This window comes from Carassius gibelio, chromosome B8 (assembly GCF_023724105.1).
Source record: "Carassius gibelio isolate Cgi1373 ecotype wild population from Czech Republic chromosome B8, carGib1.2-hapl.c, whole genome shotgun sequence".
NCBI lineage: Eukaryota > Metazoa > Chordata > Actinopteri > Cypriniformes > Cyprinidae > Carassius > Carassius gibelio.
In genome coordinates, this window is record NC_068403.1 from 18,638,653 (window position 1) to 18,652,161 (window position 13,509).

A 13,509-nucleotide genomic window follows, 5' to 3' on the forward strand; every position below is an offset into this window, starting at 1 on the left:
TCTCCAAAAAAATGGTCGGTTATTGTTTATACCAAAACGTTTTCAGAAATGATCTCTGTGCATTTAAATCGATTTCATTCTTTTAAAACTTTTCAAAACGTGGAATTAAGCTGTAAATTTCAAAGGGGTAGTTCTTTAAGAAATGTGTGTGCAGGCTATTATTTTACAGGATGTAAATAACTGCAAAAACAACTACTCTTATTGTCTCAAATGATAATTTTGTAAATGCATAATGATTACTGGTAAGTTTCTCAAATCAGCGCAACAAAAAAATATGCTACAAACATCTATGAAGTGTTTAGAAAAGCCATAGAAAATTCAATCATTTTGGATCAGAAAATTAGAAAGAAAAAAAAAATCCAGATAAATTCTTATGTTATGGCTGTGTTTTTTTAAGAATTGATCGTTCTGTGTTCCACTAAAAAACTAACATTATAAAGGTTTGGAACAAGATGACGAGAAATAATGAGTAAATAATGACAGTTTTACATTAATAAATAAGCTTAGTAGCTGAATGCTAATGCTTACAGTGCATTGATAGAGCATGCAAAATTAGTCTTTTTACAAATTCATAAGTATAGACTTTCTCACCACCAGTCAAGTATGGTTGGAGAGGAATGCAAATTGAGATTCCCTTGATTGTCGTATTATATTTATCACCAACCACAAATACATGATTACGTTTTATTTTTAGTAGAAATTATAAAATATTAGCAGTGAAGAAGGAGGACATGTGTTTGTGTGTGTGTGTGTGTGTGTGTGTGTGTGTGTGAAGTGAAGGAGAGGCTGTTTCGAACTGTGCAGCGCCTGCAGTCCAATCTGTGTGCAGACCAGAAAATAAAGCAATTTGTTATCCACCGAGTCTCTGCAGGGGCGCCTCCTAAGCACTTTTTCCTTCTCACTGTGTGCTTTAGAAAGAGAGAGAGAGAGAGAGAGACTGTGTTTGTAATTTCAGTTGTGATGTGCTGTGTGTATGTTCCACTACATTACCTTAATTGGCCGGGTCTGTCTTTGTGTTCCTCAAACTCAAAGCAAAGCTCAAGCACCTCTGAGTTACTAACATGCTCAAATCTCAGCCCACGCTCCCTTAATCTATATAATCCCAGAGGTAAGGCTGGTTGTGTTTGTTAGAGATACAAAATTATGTGTCAAATTGTCACAAAGATGTCCCTCATTTTTGCTGTTAATGTGCTGTTTGGGCAGCAGGGTTTTGTGAAGGTACCTGCTAATGCTGCAAAGATTAGCTCTCACAATAAACAGGGCTTTATTTGGTTTACTCCCACACTCATATTGTTCAAATAGGTCAAAATCTAAAAAGTTTCCGAGGGGGGATTAATTAATAAATTAGTCTGCTTGATGGTTTAACCCATTAAAGACAGTTTCAGTGAATAGTTTCATACTTGAACTAAAAACAAACATTTAGTTTGGCTTTTTGATGAAAAAGATCAAGTGGATGTTAGACAGAGATCATTAAGTGTGTGTGTGTGAATATGTTAGGCCTGTTCAGATGAGATCAAGAGCTTTTTAGATCCCTGGGAGAAGCACCTGTCTTCATTTAGAATCAGGACTTGAGATCAGAGAGGTTGTGTCTAAAAACCAAAGAGTGCTAGCATGCCTCCTCATTACAGAGTCAGTCAGCAGCTGGAAGTGAGGTACATCCTAAATTGGTTTTAAAGTGACAAAGTAACAAAGTCAAGTGAGCTTTAGAGAATATTTTATAACGCCAGTGCTTATTTCTTTGTAGAAATAGAATATAAATGCAAAATAGCTCATTCAACTGCACTATCAAATTACATTTTTATTGTTTTAACCAACTCCCAAAGTTTCATTTGTGCCCCCCAAAAAATTGACCAAAATCTTACTATGCAAGATGTGATGTGAACATTGGATGCTAATGAGCACCGAATATATGCTTTTCCACACCTTTGCAGATTATAAATTCAATTATAAATTTTTAGTACTTTATTTGTCATTAAAGCATTTAAAAGGTATTATATATATATATATATATATATATATATATATATATATATATAATATATTATTTTGATAAATGCATTAAAGATTAAAATATTTTATTTATATTTTTGAACTCATAATCTTCAAATTACACTGAATAAAATTATAATTGGAACACTTTTGTTTTTGCCCCCATTTTTCATGAGCTAAGCTCAAAGATCTAAGACTTTTTCTATGTACACAAAAAAACTATTTCTCTCAAATATTGTTCACAAATCTGTCTAAATCTGTGTTAGTCAGCACTTCTCCTTTGCCGAGATAATCCATCCACCTCACAGGTGTGGCATATCAAGATACTGATTAGACAGCATGGTTATAGCACAGGTGTGCCTTAGGCTGGCCACAATAAAAGGCCACTCTAAACAGTATTATCACACAGCACAATGCCACAGATGTTGCAAGTTTTGATAGAGTGTGTAACTGGCATGCTGACTGCAGGAATGTCCACCAGAGCTGTTGCCTGTGAATTGAATGTTAATTTCTCTACCATAAGCCATCTCCAAAGGCGTTTCAGAGAATTTGGCAGCACATCCAACTGGGCCTCACAACCGCAGACCACGTGTAACCACACCAGCCCAGGACCCTCCACATCCAGCATCTTCTCAGGGAAGCTCATCTGCATGCTCGTTGTCTTCATCTGGGTCTCGACCTGACTGCAGTTCGACTTGAGTGGGCAAATGCTCACATTTGAAGAATCCCAGTTTTTACACTGTACAGCGCAGATGGCAGACAGTGTGTATGGTGTCATGTAGGTGAGCGGTTTGCTGATGTCAACGTTGTGGATCAAGTGACCCATGGTGGTGGTGGGGTTATGGTATGAGCATGCGTATGTTATGGAAATCAAACACAGGTGCATTTTATTGATGGCATTTTGATTGCACAGAGATACTGTGATGAGATCCTGAGGCCCATTGTTGTACCATTCATCCACAACCATCACCTCGTGTTGCAGCATGATAATGCACGGCCCCATGTTGCAAGGATCTGTATACAATTCCTGGAAGCTGAAAACATTCCAGTTCTTGAATGGCCATTTCACCCATTGAGCATGTTTGGGATGCTCTGGATCTGCATATACGAAAGTGTGTTCCAGTTCCTGCCAATATCCAGCAACTTCGCACAACCATTGAAGAGGAGTGGACCAACATTCCACAGCCCACAATCAACAACCTGATCAACTCTATGCGAAGGAGATGTGTTGCACTGCGTGAGGCAAATTATGATCACACCAGGAACTGACTGGTTTTTGGACCCCCCAGACCCCCCAATACAGTAAAAGTGCACATTTTAGATTATCCTTTTATTGTGGCCAGCCTAAGACACACCTGTGCAATAATCATGCTGTCTAATCAGTATCTTGATATGCCACACCTGTGCAGTGGGTGGATTATCTCATCCAAGAAGAAGTGCTGACTAACATAGATTTGTGAACAACATTTGAGAGAAAGAGGTCTTTTGTGTACATAAAAAATTCTTAGAATTTTGAGTTCAGCTGGGGGCAAAAACAAAAGGGTTGCCTTTATAATTTTGTTCTGTGTAGATATTATAAGCCATTTTTTTAAAGAAAATGCCTTTTTTCCCCAAGATACAGGCCTGGTATTATATGTTTGAACCAGGAAAGAGATATTAAAAAGGCTCTATTTAAATAACATACTGGATCTAGTGAAGAAAAACTGTTGTTTCTTTCTTTGGTGTGTATATGTGACATAATTTCTTTATAAATAACAGCTGATCCAAATAAAGAAATGCTACACAATATTCTATTGTTTAAGTATAAAGCTAATTATTATCACATTTACATTTAGTCATTTAGCAGATACTTTATCCAAAGCAACAGACAAACTAGGACAATAGAAGCAATCAAAATAAAAAAATAAAAAAAAACTATGTAAGTGTTGTGACAATTCTCAGTCTAATGCAGTACTCAAGGTTTTTTTTTTAATATAATGAATAAAAGAAAACAAGTAGATATAATTGAAAAAAAATAATGAATGCTAGTATTAGAGTGTCATTTTATAATAAAAAGAAAACTAATAGATAAGATAGAGTTAGAATAGGAGTGCTGAAGTTAGAGGTTTGAATGAAAACGGAAGAGTTGTGTTTTTAACCATTTCTTGATTGTACAAATGACAGAACATAGTGATGCCATGTAGACAGAGAAGATAAGTGATCCAATAACTGAGCCCTGAGGCACCCCAGTAGCTAGATGTTGGGACTTAGTGAACGTGACCGGCTGTATTGGACACCTAACCCCTCCAAGACACCTTGAAGAACCTATCTGAGAGGTAAGACTCGAATCACAGGAGTGTGGTTCCTGAGATGTTATTTGCCAATAGGGTTGACAGGAGTATCTGGTGGTTGACCTTGTCAAAAGCAGCCGACAGATCCAGCAAGATAAGTAATGAAGATCTGTAAGCCGCTCCTACCAGTCTAAGTGAAAGTGAAAGTGAAAGTGACGTGACATACAGCTCAGTATGGTGACTCATACTCGGAATTTGTGCTCTGTATTTAACCCATCCAAAGTGCACACACACAGCAGTGAAGACACACACACACCCGGATTCGGTGCATTGCTCAAGGGCACCTCAGTCGTGGTATTGAAGGTGGAAGAGTATATTCACTCCCCCCACCTACAATTCCTGCCAGACTAAGACTCAAAAAGAGCTGGGTTTAGAGTGGGTTTCTTAAGCAGTGGGGTTATACAGGACAAGCCTGTTTAAATGTTGAGGGAAAAACACAAGTATGAAAGAATGTGTTAGGGATGTGAGTGATTTAAATTAATACAATTATTTAACTCCATGATCATTTCTATAATGAATATAATTTTTTTGTAGTTATGCCATGATTTAAAATCATGAACAAATTATTAAAAAGGTAAAAGTTTGTTCTATAATGAGAACACATTTAGAGAAATGTAGATATAACTTGCTCACCAATTGATCCTTTGCAGTGAACAATGGACAATGGGGGGCCTTTGGGTCAAAAAGGTTTTGAACACTCATTCTGTCCTAAAAAGTAAGCTTTTGTGATTTATAAAAAATAAAATTGTCCTCAAAGGGAAGTGTTGTCAGATTTACAGTAGCTCTCTATTGGGCACAGTTTAGTACACTGCATAGCCTTGTTACTGGTTCTTTTGTGTAAATGATTGATTTTTATTTTAAGGTTAGTTCTTTCATGATCGCTCTTTGAGAGTTTAGCATGGTATTATACATGGCAATATTAAAGTGTTTGGTCTTGGCAGAATAGATCTGCGATGCTGCTGCTGTGGCAGAGACATCCTACTGCCAGTACATCCACAGCATGTTGCTGTGTGCATGTACTAATTAATGAATGAATGAAATAACTCCCATATATAACATACATCAAATTATCCCATAGCAGATCTATACAGGTGGAGCTGGGGAAGGAGAAGGGTTCCTGAAGCATGTTGCAATTGCTACAGCAAGCACTATCCTTGAAATTTAATGTTGAGCAGCAAGCTCATTGGCTACTGCTACAAAATAACCAGCTGTGTCATGTTAGAGTATATCAGTCTGTGCCATCTAAAGTTTCATCAATGGCTCAATCCATCACTATAAGATAAGCATTTTCTAGTAACCATTGCTTTATTTCAACAGGTATTTGGCCAGAACTGTTGTGATTCATATTTTATAATAATTTAAGTGAGTGAAGCAGTCTACTTTTCAGAGCTTTTCACACTTGAAGTTGTTAACCAAAAGTCATTGTTAACCATGGACTGTGTTGTTGTATCTTTCACACTGTACTGTACTTTACTGTACCTTACCAAGGATTAGTACATAACTATGGGTAATCACTCTAGAGAAAATGTATGCTTAACTGTATTGAATGTATATTTTTTATACATTTTGTATAACATATTTAAATTACATTTTTAACAGACAAGTATACTGTTAAAAGGTGCACTTTATCATAAAATTGAATTAAAAGTTTTACTCAAAATCATGTTATAAGAATGTAACAAGATTAATTATTTGTTGTGCATTGTTCAATATTACATTTCAAGCTAAGATATTTAAATGTACTAATTTTCAGAACACTTTAACCATATTTTAATATAAAATGTAATATGAAACCATATTTTACATGAAATTAAAAGTAAAAAAAAACATTACATTTAATTCACAGTATTTAAAAATATATATATTTCCATTACAGGATTCCATGATGTATATTTGCAAACCTGAGTTAATCTTTTTATTTACATATTTATGAGGATATGATTGGAAAAAGAACTGTATGCAACAACCTTTCAACTGTTTGTCTATCAGTGGAAAATCCATCATGTAGATCTGCTCTAGTTGTCTGATGTGCTTTTTCATAAGGGGTCAAAAATGGAGGTGTACCTGGGGTACCAATTAACGCTAGTTTCCAGATGGTTGCACAGCTTTGAACAGTGTTACACAGCATGAGAAGATGATACGGATAGAGCATCAGAGTAAAGGCATTATATAAAAGGCTGATTGGTCCTGATAGATCGTTGTACTGCATGGGTTTCTCCCTCTGTCCATTTAATCTCAGCGTGTGCTGTATCGATGTACCATGTCGGCCGAGCCAGGCTGAACACGAGGCTGCAGGGTTTTAAATGAACATCGTTGCTGTGCTTTAAGACAAATGATTGCTGATGAAATGTTAAATATTCATACTAACACTTACTGCCATGTCGGAGACAACTTATCCACTGCTCTACAACAGCCATTAAACACCAGTATGCCCCAGATCTATGCTGCCAATCTATATTACGTAACTCTGTGCTCCGCTAAACAAGAGCATGCAGTGGCAAACTGCAGAATGATACAGCTATTACTCTCTGGCATATCACAGACCCACTGTGCCAAGTCATGTTATGTAACTGCACAAACACACACTAAACACACTGACAGAACATACACTAGAAGCACAGGCTATGTAATCTGTAACTTGTTAATATACTGCACTGAACTGTGGGAATGTTACTTCCCTGTGATTTAGGTTGAGGTGAATAAGGACATGGGTTCAAAAGTTTTTTTTACACACATGTGCATATATATACTCATGCGTCACATGACATGGCACAATAATAGCCAATCGGAACATATTTTATTTTAGATGCACACTGCTGTGCAAATACTTGTGGTCAGTAAGAATTTCAGAAGCTATTATTTTTGGAAAGATGGATGTCTTCAGCCCACAATGTTTGTTTGCAGTTTCTGCGATGCATGAGGATTCAGAAAATATCATTCATAATGATTCTCTGCATTATGATATAATTGGCTAGAAATGAACAGGTGCTCCATAACACTGCTTGCCAATATTTTATTAAAGTTGCAGTCTGTAAAAATAATTATAGAACATTAATGGAAATCGATTAATGAGAATTAACAGTTCATACATGGCCATTTTTATGGCAAATATTTTGAAATTAGTTAAATTGTAACCTTTTCATGGTAAACCGATTTGCAATTAATACAGATAAGTTATTTTTATTATGTATATTTTTTATAAATGTTTTGTGTTGAACCATTAAAGGGTCGAATAGCTACAGTAGTATCTTTCTAACACAGGCTTTTCCATCCATTAATCCATTCATCAGCCGACCATCCATCCATTTATCCTCATGATTGTTCGTTTATTATTAAAATTGGGTCTTCTGTCTCCCCATCCCAGGTGTAACTCAGCAGGATGGATGTTGCCATTCACTAATACCTGCGTGCGTACACACAAAGTATGTCAGCCTCTCTTGAGACTGATATACCCATTATGAGGATGGTATGACCATCTGTAGCCCACACACGTATAACTACACAATCCCACACACGTCCTGGACCGCAGCACACCTGCTTCCCTACAGACCAATAAAGTCATTCAGCCATTGGCAAATACAGTGTGTTATGAGACAAAGTGCTGGAGATGTACTGTACCTGTACTTTACCTATGATCCCACAGTGTGTGTTTGTGTATGTGTGGGTATCACAGAGGGGTTTAATTAGGGAATGATGTCACAAGTGGATCCTCAGTAGTCTTGATATAATGCTGAGCTCCACTGACATGACTACAAAACACAGCTTCAGCTGCACTTACAGTGAATAAGAGGGAAATGTTGTATTTTACTGTATCTCATCATCACACTTAAACCTACTATTTAAAGTGCCATGACATACAGCCAAGTATGGTGACCCATACTCAGAATTTGTGCTCTGCATTTTACCCATCCAAAGTGCGCACACACACACACACACCGTGAACACATAAAATATTGAGTGTCATTTCTGATACAGTAGCGTGCTATTTATTTACACCAGATTGTTCCTGAATGTATTTTAAATGGTAAATATGTAATATAATATAAATATAATATGATAAATGAATAACCAGATGTATGTATGCGACACAAAATTGCATTATACAAATATTTATATGTTTTAATTATGTATATTTAATTTAGTATAGCCAGACCAAATCAAAATCTATAATATTTATACATTACTGTAAATACTTACTATTTAGATCATTTTGATTTGGCCTTGTTATACTTTTAATAATTATTAGAAAGAAAATAATTACAAAGAATCAACAAACAGAACTAACAATTATTGCTAAATGTGTGACTGCATCATATAATAACTTAATTAATAATATTGATAGTTCATCGTCTAGCTGACTACGTCTTGTATTATTATTATTATTTTTATTTTTTCTAAAATCCTGTCAAATGTGCACAAACTACTAGCTACTACTAAATATTGTAGAAACATAATTTTCTGTAAAGTTGCTTTTTAACGATTTGTATTGTAAAAAGTGCTATACAAATAAAATTGAATTGAATTGAATTATTTATTTTGTTTATTTATTCTGGTTATTCATTTAATAATAATAATATTATTTCAAGTATAACCAGATATGATTTATTAATCAGACCAAATTTTATTTTCCAAATTCTATAGATATTTAATCTAATATTTCAATTTAAAATAAGAAATGAACAATCAACAGACAAAATAACATATGTAGCACCTAATTGAGTTTCATGAATACTTAAAATGTTCAATACAATAGATTCTTTTTAATAAAAAAAAAGGCTAAATCATATTATTAATTTATATAACATCAGATTATTAAAAAAAATATTTAGCAAATAAAAAATGCATTGAAAAATATATATTTTTTGTAGAAAGAAAATAAAAAATTCACAAAAATGTATTTATATATTTTGCTTATGTATTGATACAAACTCTTTTCAATTAACATTTTAGAATTGCACACTATTGTTAACAGAGATCACAGGTATGTCATGTTTGGTATCTTTCAGTTGCATTTTTAATGGTCTAAATGTTAATTTATATCATATGTCGGTACCTATGGAAGGTATTAGTGTTCCCAGAATCTTTAATAGTTTCTTCATCAACATCAAATCAAAGACCAGATGTAAAACATATGCCTGAGGACAAAAGGTTGACCTGAGGACCTTCCCTCCAATGCTATCATTCCACATTGGCTCACCCAAGTCCTAAGGGTATGACATTGTCACCCTTTATAGATCACTGATCACCAGATCAGAGAAGTTTTGTTTTTTGGTAGTTTTTGAGATGAAGAAATTCCAGGGCAGGCCAGGATGCAGAGCTAAGAGTCCTCAAGAACCCAACCTGAGCTTGTGCCAGGCTTTCAGCCTAGTCTTTCCTCTTCAAGATCCTCTGACTCAAACTGGTTCTTTTTAAATCAACCAACTTCAGCAAAGATCAACTTAAGCCAACAGATTGCATCAGGACTCCCTTTCAGACAGTCAAGACATGCAAGTACCAAACTTAGTCTTATTAATTGATACAATAAGTATCATTTGCACCTTTTTACAAAGGTGTGTTTGAACTAAGAGACTGATGTTTCCTTCAGGCTGTAGATCTGCTAAATTGTATTATAGCTTCATGTCTTTATTTCTCTTCTCTTTAATGCTTAAGCTTTAAGCCCTCTTCCTATGCCAACTGTTTATGCATGTGTGTGTGTGTGTGTGTGTGTATATGTTAGACTAGTTTGAGTGTTTATGTAGTTAATAAAGTCTCACTTGTATCACACTTGAGGTTGTTCATTGTTTGTTCATCCTGTAACTGGAGTCCCTAATCATGCAGATATTTGCTACATGCTCTGAATAATATTGTACAGTAAGAAAGTTGTTTTCCTTAAATTGGAAAGTAACGTTCTTAGAATTGACAGACAGTTGACACTAAGATGTCAAGTAAATACTTACAGTGGATCTAAATATTTAAGGGTGCACGATAAATAATTAATGCACATCTCATTAGTAAAGTCCGTTCTCTAATCAGCGGTAAATTCCATCAGGTGTGTGATTTTACATAGAGCAGCTGTTACTACACAGAGCCGTTGTTAACTGACAAGCTGCGCAAATCCACGCTGATAATGAACGTGGATTTGCGAAGCTTGTCAGTAACTAGTTATGATTGATTATTCATATTTCCCATTTGAGCAGATTTGCTACACACATACTGCATGAACATTATTTTTACTTTGAATGTGCGCATTTTTCATGACTATATATGTGTCTCCATTAGAACTGTGTGCGCATTTGTTTTTCTTTTAGTGGATTTGTATTTATAGTGACTTTTAGACATTGTGCTATAGAGAACGTTGCTATTTATAGGTAGATGAGGGATATGGGTGCCCACTGGCTCTGAGAATGTGCTACTATTTCCTACACAGGCACGAGCTCACGTAAACGTGTACTGTATACATACACAGATTGTGTGTTATGCCGCATCAGCCTCCCTGAAGAGAGGTGGTTGCATTAGGCCACATCTTATCTAACAGCAAATTGAATCCCATCTATCCATCTAACAGTATTTATTTTATTTTCTCCCTCAGGAGACTGAGATCTGCAGGAAGAGAAAGGAGTGTGAAGTCCTTGAGGAGGAGGTGAAGAAAAAGAGCCAGTCATGTCAAACTCTGGTGAGAGCCTTTACAAGTTCACATCTTATGAGAGGGTCTCACATGCTGGGTGTCATATCAAGACTCTTCTGAGATATTTAGCAGTTAGTCTTCCACCATACGGCACTCTTGTAGTCGTGATTTATACAAGGCCATAGCTAATGGCCTCAAATGATTTTAGGGGCCTACAGGTACCCACATTAATTATTAAAACCTTGCATTTGGAATACTGTGGCCACATGAACACATATATGTGTGTAAGATCAAATTAAGAAGCCATAGTAATTATATGAGAGCTAGACATGCTTTATGCCTTTATTTTATTTTATTTTTATTTCATTTTATTTTATTTATTTTTAACATCAAAGCATGATACAAAAATATATATAAAAAAATTTTAATAGTATTTTGTTAGTATAATAAACAAAATAATAACTAGACTAAATATATTTATTTGCTTAATTACTTTCTTAAGACCAAAGTGTGGTACAAAAAGAAAAAAGTTAAATATTTAATGTAATATTTTAATATAATAAATAAAAGAACAGCAAGGCCTTATTAATTTATTATAATAAATAAGACTAACCAGAACAAATAGATTAATGCATTTATTTTATTACTGAAATTAATTAAACTGCAAAACTAAATTACTTAACTATTTAAATGGTATTTAATATATATTTATAATATAATATAAAAATAAATATCAGGCCAAATAGCTTTATTTATTTATTAACTTACTTACTTAATACTGATCTGTGTTACTAAAATATTTAAATTGTGTGTATTTAATGCAATATATAAATATAAGAAATAAAAATCGAGCCAGACAATATAGACTGAGGTATTGTTGTAATTATTTATTTTCACAAACTTTTGTGATAGAATTTTTTTTAAATGGTTTAAAGGTAATATAATATACAAATATAAAAACAGACCAAATTGGTTTATTTATTTATTTGCTGTTCTTTAAGTTGCCTGTTGGTTCAACAAGATTAATTCTTGTCACTAATGTTTTGTTTTATCATTACTTGTTTTGTTTTCATCAAAAATGGAAGCTTTTTATAGTTTACATGAAAGCTTCTAGTTAGGGTGGCCAAATGTTCCTTTCATACGGGACACGTCCTGGCCAAGATTTTAATATTGCCTAAAACATCCAAAGCAGTTTGACAAATAACATGCAGGTATTGGACATAATCAACCAATCATGGGGCTAGCAATGAGAAGGTGAGATCTACAGCGAACGATCAAAGTGATGGAAATATGTGCACGTATCTGTTCGTTGGTTTGACTTAAAGCTTCGCTGCGCACCAAGAAAACAAAAAACAAAACAAAAACAAAGTAGGCGCAAGAGCGATTCGAAAGCGTAAGGAGCCATCTACTCTGCTCTCGTGAATAACACAATGATCAACCTGCACAGTGCAAACAGCCTAAACCTGGATATTTTAGGCAATATTAAAATCCTGGCTGGGACCAGTCCCATATGAATGGTGCATATGGCCAACCTACTTATACAGTAGTTTACATTTATTTATTTATTTTCTTAAATGACAAAATGTCTCCTTTAACATTCACCAGAGCACATGACGCATTGCTCAAATTCACAACATTTGGTACTGTAGGTGGTGCAGGATTGTGTAAGGGATCAAACAACCTTGTGGGAAATGGCCCACTTCTGCCAGCCCACCCCTGAGAACTGTGTGCTTTAGTATAATAATTAGACTGTATTTTGATTGGCACGATACATTTTGATCCAGGGCAAACGTTTTGGGGACAAAACGGTTGCTGATCAAGGTGTTTGCCTGACCGAAGCACATGAATGTTGGAAGTGCTTTAGTTTCACACACATACATACTCAACACTCTCAAGGGCGTTTGCTCTCTTTCCCACTCTCTCTCGGTCTTTCTCGCTCTTCCCACATAGCAGACATGGAGAGCTGACTCCAAGGTCCACTGTCAGGGGAAACAAAGTGAGCAGAAGGACAAAAAAGCAAGCGCGTGAGAGTAGGAAAGAGAGTGCGAGGAAGATGAGGGAGAGAGATAAAGTGTGCAGGTGTATGTACAGAGACTATTCGGCCCTGACTGCCAGGGAAGCTCTTTTAAACACCCTCTCTCTTCTTCTGTATTCCTCTCACCTCAGCATATGGGAAAGACTTTTCATCCATTACACATGAGAGAAGCTTTGCTTAGGCTTTTTAGAGCTGAGGAAGACCTTTTAAATGGGTCATGCCCCGAGTTTCACATTTGATTCCTGCTTTTTGGACTTTTATGGAATTAATTGAATATGAGTTCTTGTATCATATGCTGTGAATTCAAGGGTAAAAGCTGTTTAAGTATTAATACTCTCAATGCTGATGTTGTATAAATACTCTGATAAAAATATTGATCCTAACTGTTTTAGATTAAATAATATATTTATGTTTATGTATATCCAGGGAGTTGTTATCAGTGAATAAACACTGACAGGGTAATTAGGAAATATTTTATGACCTTAAAGGGACACATTATCACTTGCAAAAAACATAAACATCTAAATATATTTTAGAGAGCAGAGTAATAA

At 35.1% G+C, this 13,509-nt stretch overlaps 1 protein-coding gene across 1 annotated transcript in view; it reads left to right on the plus strand.

The window, feature by feature from the left end:
- rimbp2b (RIMS binding protein 2b) overlaps nucleotides 1-13,509 on the plus strand; it is a 157,238-nt gene that overhangs the window by 57,450 nt on the left and 86,279 nt on the right. Inside the window, exon 4 of the mRNA XM_052563577.1 lies at nucleotides 10,888-10,971. Coding sequence (XP_052419537.1) covers nucleotides 10,888-10,971 — 84 coding nt within the window. The remainder of the gene's footprint in view (nucleotides 1-10,887; nucleotides 10,972-13,509) is intronic.